Source organism: Camellia sinensis, chromosome 3 (assembly GCF_055761805.1).
Source record: "Camellia sinensis isolate YWXY chromosome 3, ASM5576180v1, whole genome shotgun sequence".
Lineage (NCBI taxonomy): Eukaryota > Viridiplantae > Streptophyta > Magnoliopsida > Ericales > Theaceae > Camellia > Camellia sinensis.
The window spans coordinates 174,440,504-174,453,755 of NC_138963.1; the positions used below are offsets into that span (position 1 = coordinate 174,440,504).

A 13,252-nucleotide genomic window follows, 5' to 3' on the forward strand; every position below is an offset into this window, starting at 1 on the left:
CTCACCAATAGCACCCAATATCTCGCATTTTCGAATGGCAATACTAGCCATACTACCAATGGATTTCCTACTTAGAGCATCGGACACAGCACTAGCCTTCCTCGGATGATAATACCACTTAAAGTCATAATCTTCTATAAACTCCATCCACCTCATTTGCCTCAGATTCAAGTCCTTCTGTGTAAACAAATATTTCAAACTCTTGTGATCAGAAAATACCTCAAATTTCTCCCCATACAAATAATGCCTCCAAATCTTAAAGCAAAGATCACCGCCATTAACTCCAGGTCATGAGTAGGGTAGTTCATCTCATGTGTTTTCAACTGCCGCAAGCCATGAGTTACTACATTCTCTTCTTGCATCAATACACAACCCAAACCTTCCCTTGAAGCATCACAATACACTGAATAGCCCAAACCCCTCTACGGAATAATTAACACTGGAGAGGTAGTGAGCCTAACCTTAAGCTCTTGAAAAGACTTCTCACAAGTCTCATTCCACACGAACTTAATGCCTTTCCTTGTCAGTCTAGTTAACGGTGAAGCTAATCTAGAGAAATCTTTTACAAACCGACGATAATACCCAACCAATCCCAAGAAACTACGAATCTCAAAAACATTCTTAGGTTGTTCCGAATCTTGTACTGCCTCTATCTTGGATGAATCTACAGTCACCCCTTCCCCAGATACTACATGGCCTAAGAACTTTATTTCTCTCAACCAGAATTCGCATTTCCCAAACTTGGCATAAAATTTGTAGGCTCTAAGTAACTCAAGTACTACCCGCAAGTGTTCTTCGTGCTCCTCCTTAGAGGGTGAATAAATCAAGATGTCATTAACAAAGACGACCACAAAACGGTACTCACGGAAGATCCGGTTCATCAAATCCATAAACACGGCTGGTGCATTGGTTAGTCTAAAAGGTATCACTAGGAACTCATAATGGTCATACCGCGTACGGAATGCCGTCTTCGGGATATCCTCCTCCCTTAGTCTCAACTGGTGATAACTCGATCTCAGGTCTATCTTAGAAAAGCAACAAGACCCCTTCAATTGATCAAACATGTTGTTTATACGAGGTATTGGGTACTTATTCTTAACAATTACCCAGTTCAACTTCCGGTAATTGATACAAAGTCGCAATGCACCATCTTTCTTTTTGGCAAAGAGAGCCAGTGCTCCCCAAGGTGAAGTACTAGGGTGGATAAAATCCTTATCTAGCAGCTCTTGGAGTTGAATCTTCAACTCGCTTAACTTGATTGGTGCAAATATATATGGTGCCATAGAAATCGGTGCCATACCAAGCAATAAATCAATTGAGAACTCAATCTCACGCTGAGGTGGTAAACTGGTAAGATCCTTAGGAAAAACGTCCAAGTATTCACAAACTACCCTTGACAACTCGACTCGGACTTCATCACATTCATTGCCTAAGAAGTTGGCAAGAAGACAACTAAGTTCACTCCGCCTACACGGATCATACACCGATGATAAGACTTTATCAACTCGATCCCCCAAGAAATAAAAGCAATCACCGCTCAAGGTACATACAGTAACCCTTTAACGGTAGCAATCTATGATAGCCCAATATGATGATGTGGGAGCCAGAAAAATATAGGTACTAGCTTATTAGGCCTAACCCAAATAAAGCCTACAATGGGTCCAACCCAAACAAATATTACACCCCCCATCTATATAAAGGAGGGGCCATTCCAAGTAGAAGGTATGTCTCATCTCTTTCTACAAAACACACACCCCTTCAAATGTATATACTATTCCTTCCTTGATTCAAGGACTGACTTCATCATCGGAGAGTCCCCGGCCGGCAACTCCGGTTGGGTGGCACCGACTATGTTCATCATTGCAGATCTACAGGGGTGAAGCTCTTATCTTCGTTGAATCTCCACAACATCCATGTGAGAAGATATTTCATGGTCTCACAATTGGCGTCGTCTGTGGGAAACGACTGAATGAGATCAACAAAGAACACAACAAATATACTGCTGTAAGTAAACATATACTAGTTACTTTGAGGTCAGTGCACTTTCTACAAAAGCAAAATCAATCCCAAGTAATATGGCCCATAACTGGGTTTTTGGCTTCTTTCATTCTTATTATGTTTTTTGCTAAAGTTCAGGAATACATATATATATATACACATCTATGTATGTATCTATTTATGCTCACAGATTTGATCAAAGCATTGTTGAATATTAATATTGCTTAGAAAGGTTGTCAAAACAAGATGAAGTTAGTAGCTGTTTTCTCTCTCTAAAAATGAGTTTCACACCTTTATTGGTACGAACATCTTTTTGGCAAGTCAATACAGTTGCTCGGCTAAATTAATATATGCATCTATCTATTTATTTATGTATTTATTCTTTGTTTCACAAAACATATCTTGAAGGTGATTCTTCATATATATGCACATCTACACAAGTAGGGTTCACTTTTTCTCTAATGGCTTACGTTGATGCCAACCCAAATCTCGGCAAAACCAAAGATCAAAGGTGTTGCATGCATAAAGCAGTCTTGCTGACCACATTCTCAGCAAAGCCAAATTCAAAGAGATGCTGACCAAGTGATTCGGCACATCGTGAAGCTAAGAGAAGTTGCCAACCAAGATCCGGCTATTACAAACTCAAGATCCAGCTATTACAACTACACCTACTCGGCAAGGCTACAAAGCTGCTCGGCAATCATTCCACACTAAGCGGCCATTCAATCACGACCTTCGCCCGTTTATTAATTCATCTCTCAAACCATGTCTGACCTCCTGAACTACAATGCTGAGAACCAAGTGCTTCGGCCAGCCAAAGTGTCATCGACACCGTTTACGTACCCAATTTCTCTCTCTAGCAAGTGGGTCTACATTTTTCTTCATGTGAGCAAGAATTTGGTGGCCTACCGCTAGGTTCACGTCAACTAACGGAGTCACAAACACCGACTAGTAAAGCCACGAGCTAACCGTAGGCCGCGATAGTTGCAAAATCAACTAAATGTCCAGAAATTGACATTTTTCAGCCTTGTCGAACTCAAGCTTTGACTATACCGATGTGAAGTCCTCATCCAGACGAGTCTAACGCCACAAACCGCGTCAAAATCGGACTTAAATTGAAGGAGATACAAGGCCTCAAAGTCACGAGCTCAAAATTGGAAAACTCTGCCTTTCACTGCATGCAGCATGAAGGTGATGAAATAAGAATTTATCATGCGCTTCTCAGCACAATGTGCTCCGTTGCATCTTACCGCATTCTAGTTAATCAGATGGTTTAGTAATTTCGAGGACGCCTACCCTCTAGTTTTTTGTTGTGTAAAATCCATTTTTGAGGTCCAATTTTGTGAATTTCGAGTATTAGCTTGGGATCAATCAATTGGCAAATCGGGGACGTTAAATGATAGTTCACTGGTCAGATCGTGTCCGATCAACGTGCAATTTTGATAAGCAAGCTCCTAGAGCTGGGCCATGATCATCCATCTTCACCGATCAATCACCTCAACTTGAATTTCTTTTACATTCGGCTATCACAACTACGGATATACGGAAACCAACAAACCAACTTATATCCACAATTAATTCGGCAACTCACTGACTTAATCGGCTCATTGCTTACTCAGCAACATTGCTCGACCTCAAGACTACTCTGCCGCCCATACGTCACCGCATTGTACAATCCCGCCCCACTATCTACGTTAATCGGCTCAAAACGTTATATGTCAACTTATTCGGCAATAGAATTCATCGGTGTTATGAACGCTGCTTGCATATGATCAACTCGGCTTATAACTTATTCGGCAAAAATTACACGACAACATTTCTTATTCGGCACATTCTTTGACATCTGCAATATCATTCTGCAGCAATATGCAGCAACTTTGTGACTTTTTCGGCACTAATATCTCGGCATAGAACTAGCATCTCGGCTTGCCAAAATCCACATCTGAACATACCACAGGATTCGTATCGGCTCAAAGAGTCTAAACCCACCAACCCGAGAAGTCCAGAAGTAACCAAAGTATGCCGAAAATTACGATACGGCTCTCATTTTTCGATAACTTAAATTTTCAAAGCTGTCAAACTCAAGTTTTGCCCATACCAACGTGAAATACTCATTGAGACGAGTCCAACGCAACAAACCGCGTCAAAATTAAAGCTCAAACGAAGCCGTACGGGCCGCTCAAAGTTTGCCCAGAAAATGAGTTCTTTCTTTGGGGAAGACGATCTAGCTAGATATAAAGAAACAATCATGTGCTTCGCAGTTGCATTGCATCCTGTTGATTTGAGTTGTTAGATCCATTTTGGCTATAATTACGCCATCAGGAGTCTGATCACAGTGATCCAATAGTCCTTTCCAGCTATCTGATGCATTCCGGGTCCATCCATACAGTCAGAATTTGCAAATTCAGCTCAAAAAATAAATAAATAATTACAGATTTTATTAAAAAATTGAGTGCAATGACTCATTTCGCATTTACCAAGCACCCTACTTTGTCTCGGCTTCATTCCGATTTCGCCACGGCACCAAACAGGGGCACGAAATCCGTTTCAAATTGTTATCGGTCTACTCGACAATTTTGTCCCAGGACAATTTTATTCCTTCCGAATAACCGATGCTTTAATATACGTTATACAAGAAGCTCAACTTCACTAAATTAGCAACCATTATACAAGAAGCTCAACTTCACTAAATTAGCAACCATTGCCAACCAAGTTCTTAGCAAGTCTAACTCCGAAGGAATGCCGACACACCGCGAAGCTAAGAAAAATCGCCGACACACTGCTAAGCTAAGAAAAAATCGCCAACCAAGCGATCGGCACAATCACCGACCCAAGTGTAAACGGACACCGATGTTTTGACACTAGTTACTCGGCAGTGCATCAATTTTACTCGGCAATATTATTCGGCACCATTATTAATTCAACATTATGATTATTATTCAGCCGATCATCATTTCGGCACCTTTGATATGCATGCATACTTGGCCAACTTGGTACAAACATTACAACGACATTTACTTGAGTTACAAACTCCCGCTTCTTTTCACATAGCTTGAAGCAAGCGCCCGTTTTGGGGCAATACATTACACACTTGGCAGTCGGCAGTTTGCATATTTTTACGCGCCGTCATTTTACCAAAGCCGAATCTTCCCTGCAACATAGGGCAATGGGAATCTACATTCCTTCCGATTAACACCTATCATTCGAAAGCAATGGGGCAAGTCTACCTTGGACTAAACGCAAACCGAGCAACTCAGCAATTAAATAGTTGGCCCAATATCTACTTGGCAATTCCATACAAGCGGAGCAATATTATTGGTGATTAACACGTCCACCTTATTCGGTACAGGATACATTATTCAAAGTCCTTGCCATATTGGCACTTGGTCGCCACTTAAAATCAATAAAAGTCTTCGAGTACAACGTAATCTTCGCACTCGACACGGAGCACCATCAGCAAAGGCCTACACCTATGCCCGGGGGTTAGAATATTGCGGCCTACACCTACGCCCGGAGGTTAGAATACCGTGGCCTACACCCTCACCCGGGGGTTATAATACCGCAGGTCTAAACCCTCACCCGGGGGTAATAATGCCGTGGTCTATTTTTTGGCTAATATATCTACCTTATTTAATCTGCCTTCTTTTGTTCAGGAAATCATTTTCATGCTCGGCATATAGAATATTTCTAGCTCGGCACGAAAGTCCATATTTGGAAGCAATCTTTGCACTCGACAATATACTACACCCTTGCCTGGGGTTATAATACCGCGGCCTACACCCTTACCCAGGGGTTATAATACCGTGACCCATCGTTATAGAGATAGTATTACTCACTGAGCTTTAGCTCACTTCTCTCCTCTATATACATATATTGGTACATACATTCATACATATATGCATTTAACCAGCCATTCATTCATTTATGTTATTCATTTATCAAATGTATTCTTTGTCAAAGGACCTAACATCTATTTGAACAGCTTAATTCGGCAATAAAAACTCTCATTCCTTCTACGGAAGATAATGAAAGTTTTGGAGCAATTATGGGAACTAGAAAAATATAGGTACTAGCTTATTGGGCCTAACCCAAATAAAGCCTACAATGGGTCCAACCCAAACAAATATTACACCCCCATCTATATAAAAGAGGGGTCATCCCAAGTGGAAGGTATATCTTCTCTCTCTCTACAAAACACACACCCCTTCAAATGTATATACTATTTCTTCCTTGATTCAAGGACTGACTTCATCATCGGAGAGTCCCCAGCTGGCAACCCCGGTTGGGTGGCACCGACTATGTTTATCATTGTAGATCTACAGAGGTGAAGTTCTTCTCTTCGTTGGATCTCCACAACATCCATGTGAGAGGATATTTCATGATCTCACAGATGACAACCAGTCCATACACAAAATAGCATCAAAACTAGACATGTCAATCAACACAAATTCAAAAAGAAGTCGGTGACCGGCAACCTCTATGTCACAACCTCGACACCCCTGCTCCAAAACAATCTCACTCCCAATAGGTGACTTTACACTGAGAGAAGAAACTAACCGAGCCAACTCTAACCCCAAAACCGATGCAAATGCAGACGAGATAAAAGAATGGGATGTACATGTATTAATCAACACATTAGCAATGAAATTGCATAACAAGAAAGTACCTCTCACTACAGAAGGCGCTGGCACTAAGTCCGGTGCGGTAACAGCATGCACACGCCTTGTGGGTCTCTGCTCAACCTGCTCACCCCTCGGAGCATAAGCCTGATGCACTAATTGAGCTAAAAAGGCTCCCTGATTGGTCCTCAAGGCCTGTGCTGATTATGCAGATTGGTAGCTTTGTGTCTGCCTCGAACCCGACACACCAGGTGTGTCACCCAATAGAGGGCAAACATTTTCATGTACCCCACCTACCCACACTGATAACAAGTGAGCGGTTGCCCTCTCCCCTAGCTCTGGCCTTGAGAACGAGTTGAAGACAATGCAGACCGTTACCATCCTCTTCTCTGCAGGCAAGTTAGAGACTTGTGGCCCAACTGACCACACTTGAAGCAGTGAAATCTTCCTGACCACCTCTGTAACACCCGCCTTTTACTTCGCCGTTAATTTTATGATTAATCTGAATTATGCATTTATTTGTTCCTTATATGCTTATTTATGTGCATTATGTTTGTTAACAGATATGTTTACTTATGAAAAGACCTGTGTGATTCATTAAATCGTAGGGTTATAAATTAATTACTGGACGAGGTGGTTAGAGTTTATTCACCTCAATTAGATGAAGTAGTGTTTTAATAAATTAACTAGGTAAGTCAAGTTATGAGGCTCTAAGTTAATTACTCCAAGATAGATAAATAAGATAGGAAAATTAAATATCTAGATATATGTATATGTGACTTCAATTAGAAGAGAGAGAGAGAGAGGGATATAATTTGAGAGAGAAAGTAAGAGAGTGTTCTAGCGTTTAAGCTTGAGTGATCAAGAGAAAGAAAGAAAGAATTTGAGAGAACTTCATTAATTAACACATTAAGGTAAAATTCTTCCTAATTTCTTACATCAGACTAATTTTCATCTTGAATTCATGGAATCTAAGGAGTGAGTGAGGAATTGGGTAGTATAAGTTGTGTTATAAACCCTACCAGGAGGAATTATTCTAAATCCTTGCATGAATAACATTACTCAAGTTTAATGACTTAGTCTTGCATGATTTTAAGACTGGTTTCCATAGTTTTGTTGAAATATAGACTTCTCATGTGTATGAGTTTCGTTTTCCTCTTAACTTTGAAGTTGTGCATGGGATTGTAAAATTTGAGTTTGAATTTAAAGTCCTATTCTTGGTTTGAATTTGGTCATTGTTAATACACCATGTTTGTTAATTTTCGTTCTTTAATTTGATTGAATTTGGGTTTTATTTTTGGTGGTTTGAAGTTCCAAAAACAGGGCAAAAACTCAGTTCTGGAACACCCAGAACCACACATGTGGCTAGGGAGCCTGCACTTGCGGGAGAGCACTGGTGCACGTGCGGGAGAGCACTGGCGCACATGCGAAAAGGGTTCTGCACTTGCGGCCAAGGAGCTCCGCACGTATGGCTGTTTGGCAGCCTCGATTTCACTTTTCTGTGTCATTTACTCCACTCTCGGGCCCCCGTTAGCATGTTTCACACCCGTAATTGATGTCCCTTTTGCATTGCATGAGCATTTGACAAGAGTAAACTACATTTGAACCAATCAAATCCTAAGTCATGGAACTAACTAGTTGGATGTTGGTGAATTAAGTAAACAACGCTTATATCTGTCTGTGTAGGTCAAATGCCTCGTTCCGGTCATCTGCAACACAGAACTGACTGTGAGTAACACTGTTATAAAGCTATGTTTGAATTCAAGTGCTTATTTCCACCTTTATAATTATGCCTTGCTCTGCTATGTTTTTCTACAATTGAATGATGGTTCTATTTCTGTTTACACTATATATTGTGGCACCCTTAGCATCTGTGCACGTGATTACGGAATTCTCTGACAATTCCACTCCATGGAACTCCTGTTCATCATATCTGATCTTCGGTCTTCATGATCGCCTGTTCAGTCTTCATGATCGCCTGTTCAATCTTCTTGACCGCCTGTTCGATCTTCATGATCGTCTGTTCGGTCTTCTAGGCCACCTGTATTTACTGCTTTTGAATATACCATGTGTTATATTATGCTTCTCATACGTAATACGAACCTATTCAGCATGTATTTTATTTTACATTTAAATCATCATTCAGAACCCCCTTTACTCAGCTGTTATTCACTGGGCTTTGACTCATGTTTTATACGTATATGTAGGTAATCTAGTTTAGGAGAGGACGTAGTGGCGACGATCTCAACTCCATTTTGGTCAAGCTACATTTTATGCCTCTTGTATAGGTTCCCATCTGTTGAAGCACTGACTGACCCAGTGGTTACTCTTTTGACACTCGCACGTGTATCATGGTTGATTGTCACTAGCATTACATTTATTATTGATGGGAATGACTTACCTCTTTTGGTTATGTTGTAATTACGAGAGACTTGTAATACCTGGATGTACATGTATATATATATAGCTATGTCTTTTGTCTAATGGAAGGTCACAGCTCGTTGGACGTTTTTCTTTCTTATGTATTAGCTTCCGCTAGCCCCATTCTTTTGATTTGTTCAGTTAGGCCTTTGGTAATCACAGATTACTAGCCAGTCATGATACTAAACCTCTAGAGGCGGGTTTGGGTCATGAAAGAGTGGTATCAGAACACGAGTTGTACCGCACACACGTGTCTAAATGAGCTATAGGATGTCCTAGAAAAGAAATCAGGGCAGATTAGCTGCATGTGTGAGTGTGTGTGGTTTATCTGATGTGCCTATGTGGTAACAATGCATGTGTAAACCTTATATGTCCTGTGTATATTATTATTCTATTTATATATAGTCCAATGGAAGAAACAAGAACTGTAGAGACATCTGAAACTTTTGATGCAAGAATGGATCGGTTGGAGCGAATGGTGGAGTTTTTGACAGAAGCACTAAGACAACAACAGAGACAGCCCTTTCCACTTCCGCCTCTGCCACCAATTCTAGTGGAGCCACCTAACAACGGTGACATTATTACCTTGACACAGAAGTTCAATAAGCTGAAACCGCCTACCTTTCTGGGAGGCCTTGAACCGCTAAAGGCTGAAGCTTGGATTTTGGAGATTGAAAAGTTATTTGAAGTATTCCCATGTACTGAAGAACAAAAGGTTTTGCTAGCAACCTTCACTCTGCAAGAGGAAGCAAGAAGATGGTGGATGCTTGATCGGAATCAGCAGACTGCCATGGTTTGGGCACAGTTTAAAGAAGTTTTTTTTGAAAAATATTTTTCACAGTGTGTGAGAGACCGCAAGGTGATAGAATTTGAGCAGTTGAAGCAGGGTACTATGATAGTAGCGGAGTATGAAGCTAAATTCACAGAGCTTGTGCGCTATGCGCCACATATGGTAGACACCGAATATAAGAAAGCCACGAAGTTCAAAGGTGGTTTGGATGTTGAGGTCCTTGATCGAGTTAATGTACTCAAGTTAGAAAAATACGTTGATGTTTTGGATAGATCCATCATAGCTGAGGCAAATGTTGTCGTACTAAGACAAGCAAAGGCACCAGTGGTTGAATGGAAGGGTAAAAGGCCAGGATCTAATTTCAAGAAGGGTTGGAACAACTTCAACATCCCATCAAACAAAAGACAGAATACGGGATCATTTCCTAGTTCAAGCCAAGGGAATGATATACCCATTTGCCCGGAATGTGGAAAAAGACATAAGGGAGTTTGTCGTAGAATTTCAGGTGCATGCTTCCGGTGTGAGAAAATAGGCCATATGATCAAGGATTGTCCTTTAGTGTCCCAGAGTACAAGCCAGCTTAAGGCTAGTTCAACTGCGTCTGTGTCAACACCACGGGTAACTTCGAAAGCAGCTACAATTAAGGAAACTCTAAAATAAGGACGGGTTTTTGCGTTGGTGCCGAGTGATGTGTAGACTACAAAGACGGTTGTGTCAGGTATTCTTCCTATCTATTCTCAGAATGCACATGTGTTAATTGATTCAAGGTCTACATATTCTTTTGTGTCCTATGCTTTTGCTCCAAAATTACTTAGGCCTTTGGAATCAATGAACTATGCCTTAGTTGTCACCTCTCTGGCAGGGGAAACTATGATATGTACATCTATGTATCCTGCGTGTGAAATCATTATTGGAGGCATGAAATTGTATGTGGATTTGTTACCATTAGATATTGCATATTTTTATGTAATCTTGGGGATGGATTGGTTATCAAAGTATTGTGCTACAATTGATTGCTTAACCAAACAAGTTGTGTTTCATTTATCCGAAAGGCCTGAATTTACATTTAATGGGAATAGTGTTATATCTCCCCCATATTTGATTTCCTCTATGAAAGCGAATAGACTGATTAATAAGGAGTGCAAGGGATTTCTATGTTCGGTACTAACAGTGTCAACTACTGCTAAACCAGATGTAAGCAGTATTCCTGTAGTAGAAGAATTCCCAGATGTGTTTCTAGATGATTTGCTCGGGAATTTGATTGATAGAGAAATCGAGTTCACTATTGAGATAGTCCCAGGTACCCAATAGATTTCTAAGACCCCATATCGGATGTCAACTACTGAATTAAAAGAGTTGAAAACTCAGTTACAAGAATTGTTAACTAAGAAATTTATCAGGCCTAGTACAACTTTGTGGGGTGCTCCGGTGTTATTTGTTAAGAAGAAGGACGGAACCTTAAGGCTCTGTATTGACTATCGGGAGTTGAACAAGGTGAAAATCAAGAATAAGTACCCGTTGCCATGCATTGATGATTTGTTTGACCAACTTCAAGGGGCACAGGTGCTTTCTAAAATTGACCTGCGGTCTGGGTATCACCAGTTAAAAGTTAAAGCTGAAGATGTGGAGAAGACTGCCTTCCGAACAAGATACGGTCATTATGAATTCCTCGTTATGCCTTTTGGGGTTACAAACGCACCAGCTACTTTTGTGGATCTAATCAACAGAGTTTTTAAGCCATTCCTTGATGAGTTCATTGTGGTCTTTATCGATGACATTCTAATCTATTCTAAGAGCAAGGAAGAACACGAACACCACTTGAGACTTATTCTTCAAACGTTGAAGGAGAAGAAATTATATGCTAAGTTGTCAAAATGTAAATTTTGGCTAGATAGTGTGACATTTTTAGGACACGTCGTAACAAAAGAGGGTATCTCTATTGATCCACAAAAGATAGAGGCTGTTGTATTTTGGCCGAGACCAACGAATGTGACAGAAGTTCGCAGTTTCTTGGGCCTGGCTGGATGCTATCGCAAATTTGTGAAGGACTTCTCAAAGATTGCCTTGTCACTCACTCAATTGACCCAAAAGGAAGTATCATTCGAGTGGACAGAACCACGAGAGATAGCTTTTTAAGAGTTGGAGACGAGACTTGTGACAGCACCAATCCTCACTTTACCTTCTAGGACAGATGGCTTTACCATTTATAGTGATGCCTCTTATAAAGGCTTAGGATGCATATTGATGCAAAACAGAAGGGTGATTGCCTATGCTTCTTGTCACTTAAGACCACATGAAAAGAGTTACCCGACTCACGATCTAGAATTAGTTGTAGTGATTTTTGCATTAAAAATTTGGCGTCACTACTTGTATGGAGCTGCATGTGAAGTATATACCGATCACTAAAGTTTGAAATATTTCTTTACCCAGAAAGAGTTGAACATGAGGCGGCATAGATGGCTTGAATTGATTAAGGATTATGATTTGCAAATTATGTATCATCCTGGAAAAGTTAATACGGTAGTCGATGCCCTTAGCCGGAAATCCATGGGAAACTTAGCTTGTTTACTCGCTAGTCAAAAAACAGTGTTGCATGAACCGGCAATAGTGGAAAGGATCAAAAACAAATAGTTACGAGATGAGTTCCTCAAGAAAATAGTGGATGAACGGGAATCTAAACCTAGACCGGGATTCAGTTTTGAGAATGCCAGACTCAAATTTCAAGGACGATTGTATATACCAAAGGACAGTGATTTGAAAAAATGAATCCTCCAAGAAGCCCATAGTTCCAAATTCTCTATCCATCTAGGGAACACAAAAATGTATCAAGACTTATTGAAGAATTTTGGTGGCCGGGGAATGAAAAGGGAAATTACTGAATTCGTATCCAAGTGTTTGCAATGCCAACAAGTTTAGGCAGAACATCAATGACCCGTAGGATTGCTTCAGCCATTGCCAATACCGGAGTGGAAATAGGAACATATTACAATGGATTTTGTGGTTAGCTTGCCTCACTCCAGCAAAGGTATGGATTCTATTTGGGTAATCATAGATCGATTGACAAAATTCACTCATTTCCTACCTGCTAAGATGACATATACTGTGGATAAATTGGCTACTCTGTATATGAATGAAATTATGAAATTGCATGAAGTCCCTGTATTAATTGAATCAAATAGAGATCTGAAATTCACTTCGAGGTTTTGGCAAAGTTTGCAAAAGGTAATGGGAACTGAGTTGAGGTTGAGCAGTGCATACCATCCATAAACAGATGGCCAATCAGAGAGAACAATTCAGATGCTCGAGGATATGTTACGTATATATGTATTGGATTTTCAAGGAAATTAGGAAACACATTTGCCTTTGGTTGAATTTGTATACAATAACAACTATCACTCCGGCATTGGCATGGCACCATACGAGG

At 40.5% G+C, this 13,252-nt stretch overlaps 1 protein-coding gene across 1 annotated transcript; it reads left to right on the forward strand.

The window, feature by feature from the left end:
- Positions 1–9,447: 9,447 nt before the first annotated feature.
- LOC114265327 (uncharacterized) lies at positions 9,448–11,139 on the forward strand. Its single transcript, XM_082918608.1, has 3 exons — positions 9,448–9,610; positions 9,746–10,446; positions 10,570–11,139. Exons 1-3 carry the CDS (start codon positions 9,448–9,450, stop codon positions 11,137–11,139), a joined length of 1,434 nt encoding a protein of 477 aa, XP_082774734.1.
- The last annotated feature ends 2,113 nt before the right edge of the window (positions 11,140–13,252 follow it).

What these genes read in the sequence shown, in the direction of transcription:
- LOC114265327 (XM_082918608.1), top strand. Translation starts at nt 9,448, where the DNA reads ATGGAAGAAACAAGAACTGTAGAGACATCTGAAACTTTTGATGCAAGA. An exon ending in AGTGGAGCCACCTAACAACG is followed by an intron (nt 9,611 to 9,745) that starts GTGACATTATTA and finishes CATGTACTGAAG; the next exon opens with AACAAAAGGTTTTGCTAGCA. An exon ending in CGTCTGTGTCAACACCACGG is followed by an intron (nt 10,447 to 10,569) that starts GTAACTTCGAAA and finishes ATCTATTCTCAG; the next exon opens with AATGCACATGTGTTAATTGA.